The 5,687-nt window shown below is 34.7% G+C and overlaps 2 protein-coding genes across 3 annotated transcripts in view; one reads left to right on the plus strand and one right to left on the minus strand.

Moving 5' to 3' along the window:
- Positions 1-3,889, minus strand: part of LOC111443200 (AP-4 complex subunit epsilon) — an 8,132-nt gene extending 4,243 nt beyond the window's left edge. The window contains exons 1-8 of the mRNA XM_023080911.1: positions 2,928-3,889; positions 2,648-2,833; positions 2,305-2,520; positions 2,109-2,219; positions 1,528-1,725; positions 1,308-1,439; positions 476-532; positions 285-401 (exon numbers count right to left, since the gene is read on the minus strand). Of these exons, the coding sequence (XP_022936679.1) occupies positions 285-401; positions 476-532; positions 1,308-1,439; positions 1,528-1,725; positions 2,109-2,219; positions 2,305-2,520; positions 2,648-2,833; positions 2,928-3,530 (1,620 nt within the window). The 5' untranslated portion in view covers positions 3,531-3,889. The remainder of the gene's footprint in view (positions 1-284; positions 402-475; positions 533-1,307; positions 1,440-1,527; positions 1,726-2,108; positions 2,220-2,304; positions 2,521-2,647; positions 2,834-2,927) is intronic.
- An 877-nt stretch (positions 3,890-4,766) lies between these two features.
- The window catches only part of LOC111443471 (decapping 5-like protein), a 4,509-nt gene continuing 3,588 nt past the window's right edge, over positions 4,767-5,687 (plus strand). Inside the window, exons 1-2 of one of the 2 annotated variants that reach the window (XM_023081289.1) lie at positions 4,767-5,125; positions 5,391-5,473. In XM_023081289.1, the coding sequence (XP_022937057.1) occupies positions 4,975-5,125; positions 5,391-5,473 (234 nt within the window). In that variant the 5' untranslated portion in view covers positions 4,767-4,974. Of the gene's footprint in view, positions 5,126-5,377; positions 5,474-5,687 lie in introns of those variants that run through there. The other variant, XR_002710502.1, reaches the window with a different exon arrangement.

A 5,687-nucleotide genomic window follows, 5' to 3' on the forward strand; every position in this document is an offset into this window, starting at 1 on the left:
TTTTTTTTTTTTTTTTGGTCATCCACATTTTTAAAGCGTCATATAAAAAATTAAATATGTTTCTTGTAAGTCCTAAATCATTGAAATTGCAGTGTATTTTATCGTGAAAAAAAAAATGTACCAGAGTAATTTCCATAGTTTTGTAAACAAATTAAAGCACCGACCATTATATTCAACATGTCTAAAGGAAGAAAATAGAATCAGGCAACACAGAGAGAACGAACAGGAAGGTTAACCACCTTAACCTCCCTAGACCATCAAGGTATTCAAGATTATAGGCATACCTTGACACTTGCATCGTTTGAATATGCTTCAGCTATGTCACAAAGCTTTCCAGCAATGTACGAAGCAGAGTACTTTCCATCAGCAGTCCCATACTCTCCCAGAACCCAACAGATGACCTGAAATTGAACTAACTCAAGGTATTAAAAAGGAGTGTAATTTTTGCAGTTTTTTAGAGACTGGAGAATTGTACCTGAAGGAATGCAGATGGAAGCTTCGGGTTCCCAATAATGCGCAAATATGACTCCACCTATGCATGAAATAGTTTAATTTAATAAGGAAACTACCGCAGTAAAAGGACGGAAGTTTTAAGAAATAATTCATTGACATTCAATCCCAAAAATACGATCTTTGGGGTTTCGCCTATGGTCAACACATTCCAAATAAAACATGGAGGATAAAATGCCAACTTACGCGCACCTCCGCTGTTCTTATGAGACAATCTTAGACCCTCTATAATTGGTTGGCAAGGTAACTAGTAAAGTATTAAATATAAGGTAGCTGACCACCCTGACTTCTACCATTTCCTCTAGTGTCCTTTACTATTTCCATTGACCCTTATTAACACTGGGTCAGCCCATAGCTGTTAATACGTAATGATACCATTTTATAAACACTTTTAAAACAAATATAAGTGTGTTGTCATGGGAAACAAAATCAATAGTCAATAGATATAAATACAAGTTTGGACATCAATGAGAGGCAACAAAAAAACTTCTGGTATCATAAAGGCTCCTAAACTGATGCTAAGAGGTGCTAAAAAATCGTCGTAACTTAAACACAATTAATAAAGTCACAGATTTTTAACAGCGTGAAGAGCGCTGAGGCACAACAGATTTTTGAATCTTGGGTGCACGTTGAAAAACTTCCAATAGGCACACGCTATGACTTTTTTAAAAGATACGCAGTACTATGAAGCATGAGGCTATCATATGATATCCAAAAGTGCATCATAATACTATTACATCGTGCCTATGATAAAATTTTAGCAAACATAATAATAGAGTGCTAATGAAGTTACATACAGCAGATGATCTCAGCTGGTTATCTACTGTATCACCATCCTCTCTGAATCCTTCCGCAATCAACCGCATCAAATCATGTGCAACTTTAATATTCACCAAATCTCCAGCGTGTTCAAAAACTTTATTAATGGTCTGAAGAGGATTAAAGGATCTGGCTGATACTCGAACAGTAATAATAATCACTCAACAAACAAACAAGAAGGAGATAAGGTCCAAATACCTGAATGAACCAATGGTTATTAGGTGCAAATTCCTCGGCTAGTTTAACACATCTCGATGCAATATATGTCTTATAATGGTGGTCAGTAATGCTTATCATATATTCAATCATGCGATTGACAATCACTTCTACATTGGTGGACCTGGTCATAGTATACAATAATTCAAATGTTTTTCTCTTTAAGGTATCGTCAGGATCCTGAGGAACAAATACCAAAACATGGATCAAATATAACTCATAGTGGCGTGCATATAAATCAACTTTCAATATAGAGTTGTAGTCAACATATTTGTAATTGAAATGGAATAAATTATATATTATTCTAAATAATACAATTGTAAGCCACTGCCACTTAAATAAGTAGATAATTAGTTGCTCTAGGAGACAACTATGCCTGTCCTCTCGCAACTTGCACTTTTAAATCCAAGGACAAAAATAAAATTGCAATGCAGCTTAATCTATTTACATCCACAGAAACAAAAAAGAACAAAAAACTATAAACGTAACGGCCCTATCTGCGTACATGTAAAACACATTTTATTCAAGGCTAGCTGCCTGGCAGAGAGAAAAATATCACTCACCTCCATACAATCAATCACAGCTAGCTGATGTTGTTCTGCAATATCTGGACTTAGCTTTATAAGTCGACCAAGTGCATCAATGCCCATGTATTTTAGATTATGACTATCACTCTGGCCACAAAAGTGTGTAAAGTAAATATAGGTCAAAGCCAAAGTAGACTAATGTCACTAACATAGCGGGGTAGTACAACCAAACCTTCAAAAATCTAGAGATTGCGTCAGCAGCAGCTTCCAGCAACTTAGGATTTGGGAAAATAGAAGCAACGCAACATATACTTTGGTAAAGTACAGCATTTCCTATATTACTCAAAGGATCATACTTCTTAAATAAATCCCCAACAACAGTATACATGTGTTCACTTGCTTGCCTGTCGCCAGCACCCAGTAATGCAAGAATTTTCAATAATTTGATCTGTACAATTAAGTTCGCTTCAATTGAAAGGAAACGACAAAAGGTCATTGCAGAAGGCACGTTAGCAGCTAAGTAACCTTATCAATCAGAATACATATAGAAACCTATGTTGCAGAGATTATCGGACCTGTATGAATGGAGCCGGCATCTGGTGGTAATCATAACTCTTCGGCAATCTGCGGTCAGCTACTTGTTTAAGAATGCTTACAAAACTTACAACTAAATCTTTATAGGAATGTACATCCGTGGTAATGAGATCAAAAAGAGGGCAAAGTGTAGCTCCCATGACTCCAGGATCGTTGTCACACAACCTCTACAACCAAAAAAACAAACAAACAAGCAAAATTCTCACGGCACTGAAGGGAAAAAAAAAAACCAACAACCAAGTATCTTAATCTGAAACCCACCTTACGGAAATTGGAGAGAAGATGCGATATGGAAGAGGGTGATTTCTGATGGAAGCGATGAAGAGCCATGATGGCCTTCTTTCTAACGGCCTCCTTTGAGTGTCCCAACAACTCGACAACCTGCGGTAACACTGCAGGTATAGTCTCCTCGTTAATAAGCCTACACACCGCATTGAGAGCCGCACAGACGATGAGATAATTGTCAGACTTGAGGTCTTTCTGGATGGTATTGACAATGAGGATAATGAGGTCGTGGTCCTCGTTGAGAAAGAGGGTGACAGCCAAATAGCCAGTGCGCTTCAGCAGAAGATTATCGTCATGAGTCATCTTGACGGCATGAATGTAGCCGAATGAGGCATCGTGACCGAGCATCTCGACATAAACGAGACGAATAATATACTCCTTCATCTTGCGCTTGGGAATGTCGGGATCGGTGAGACGGCGTTTCAAATTTTCCATCTCCTGGATGATAATTCGCTCCTCTTCAGCCTTGGATCTAGCTTCGCCGATCGATTTAATCAGATCCAGAAACTCCTTCGACTGTCCAAACCCTCCCTGAGAACCCATGGCTAGCTCTCTGCCGATCGTCTTCAACTGTTCCATCTTCAAACTTTCTAATTTCAATCAACAGCCTCCGTTTCACAGAAATCCACAGAAATTAACATAAAACTTCTAGGGTTTATGATCCAGAGAAATCCGCAGAATACCAAACTTATCAATACTTCTGAAATGAGCAGTTCAACCTGAAATTGAAAATTTCGGTATGAATTAACACATACATTCGCCGGCGGTCGCCGGATGTCGGAGAAGTAGAGAGAGGTGGTTCTTCACAGCTCCGTGAAACACAGATTTCTTCTTCCTAATTCGTCTTCTTCTACGGTTGCTCGAGTTTTTCGTTGATTGAGATCGAAATTTTTCACATCCCTCTCCGAAGAACAGATTTAATCTTAACTTTTAAGAAAAATAAAGGAATTACCGATCATAAACATAAATATGTATAATTTTTTAAAAAATATTTGTATAATTAACTTTTAATCTTTAAAAACAATTAAATTCTTATTTAACTATTTTTTTAATTTCCAAATTATATCCATATGTTTTTAATGTTCCAATTACATAAGAAATTAACTCATAAATATAAATATTTTTAAAAAAATTTAATATCCTTTTAGAAGTGATAATTAAAGTTACATAATTTAAACTTATAATTAAAGTTTAATTAATGTAATTATTATAATCACCATAAAAGCTAAATAATTGAAACTAATTTAATATTACATAATTTTTCTGATGTGGGTATTAAACAAAATTGTTAAATATTATAAATTTAACTTTTACAATTTTTTTTATTTATAAAATATAAAATTGGAAACTAACAATATATTATATAATTTTTAAAGTTAAATAACTAAATAGACAAGGACAAAATTTTATATTTAATAATTAATTGTATAAATTTAAAATCTATGAGTAAATAAATTAAATTTTATCATTTTAAATTAATTTAGTTATTGATTTTATTATTTAAAAAATAACTCATAATAAGAAGAAATAATGGGAGAAAGTATATTTTTAAACAAAATTAATTTACGATAAATATTTTTAAATTTTAATAAACTAAAAATATGAATTAGTGAATTTTGTAAAAATACTTAATAAATGAATTATCTAAAAATTATTTTAAATGATTAATCAAAATTTATTAAAATGTATAGTAATTAATAAAAATAAACAAATTCGTTATTTAAAGAATTTAAGATATTTAAAAAACTCCGTAAAAAAATAGTTTACGTTCCAAAATTTTGGCGCCGGTCAAGCGATCATATAAATACCGTAAATTGCAAGTTCGCGCCATCGTCAACCAAATTCGCTTACTGCTGTTTGACGAATGGGGAGAAAGACGTTGCATCAAACCAAGCTTGGCCGGAGGAGAAAGCCCTAATCGTCTGGATCGTAGCAAGCTACCAGTTTGTTTCTTCAAGCTTCAGCTTCATGTTTCAATTTGTTATTTAATATCTATTTCGATGTTTTGGAGTTTTCTTGATCGATGGCGACCGAATCTGGCTTTGAAGCTTCTTCTTATTCCGTGGGATCATGCAATGGGAGCTCGATGAGTTTTATTCTCAAATGCGAGATTCGTTATGAAGGAATTCTCTACCACCTCAACGTCCACGAGTCTACCATCGGCCTGAAGAATGGTACGTATGAAGTCGTGCTCTCTGGCAGCGCTGTTTCTCTGTCGTTATCGCTCTGTTTCGTCTCATCGTAATATGAACGCTGGCGGTGTCATGTTTGAATTCATATAAATAATATGTCGCAATTGACAAATGTAGGTCATTGATGAGTATGGTCAGTATCATGCATTTCATTTCATGTTCTGATAGTAATGTTACATATGGATTTATTTCTTCTTAAGACTAGTACCAATGTTTGAACAGTATTCAATACGTCTTAAATGTTAAGAAGGACGAAAGATCGATCTCCCGCAGATCCTTCCAAGTGACAAGGTGTATGAATGTATTCTGTTTCGGAGCAGTGACATCAAGGTAACAGAGATGTATTAAATTATATTCCTTCTCGTCACTTATCGTCAGGTCAATGCACGATCAGATTGGCTTAGAGCTTTAAAATATGAAATATAAGGTTGCCTTGTTCCGGCATAGATTACCTTTCCATCCTTCAATGCGGATACGTCTAATAGGATGATTAGATAAAGGCTATGCTGTTGCAAGAAAAAAAAAAAAAAAAAAAAAAAAAAAA

The sequence above is a fragment of the Cucurbita moschata genome, unplaced genomic scaffold (assembly GCF_002738365.1).
Source record: "Cucurbita moschata cultivar Rifu unplaced genomic scaffold, Cmos_1.0 Cmo_Scf00005, whole genome shotgun sequence".
Classification (NCBI taxonomy): domain Eukaryota; kingdom Viridiplantae; phylum Streptophyta; class Magnoliopsida; order Cucurbitales; family Cucurbitaceae; genus Cucurbita; species Cucurbita moschata.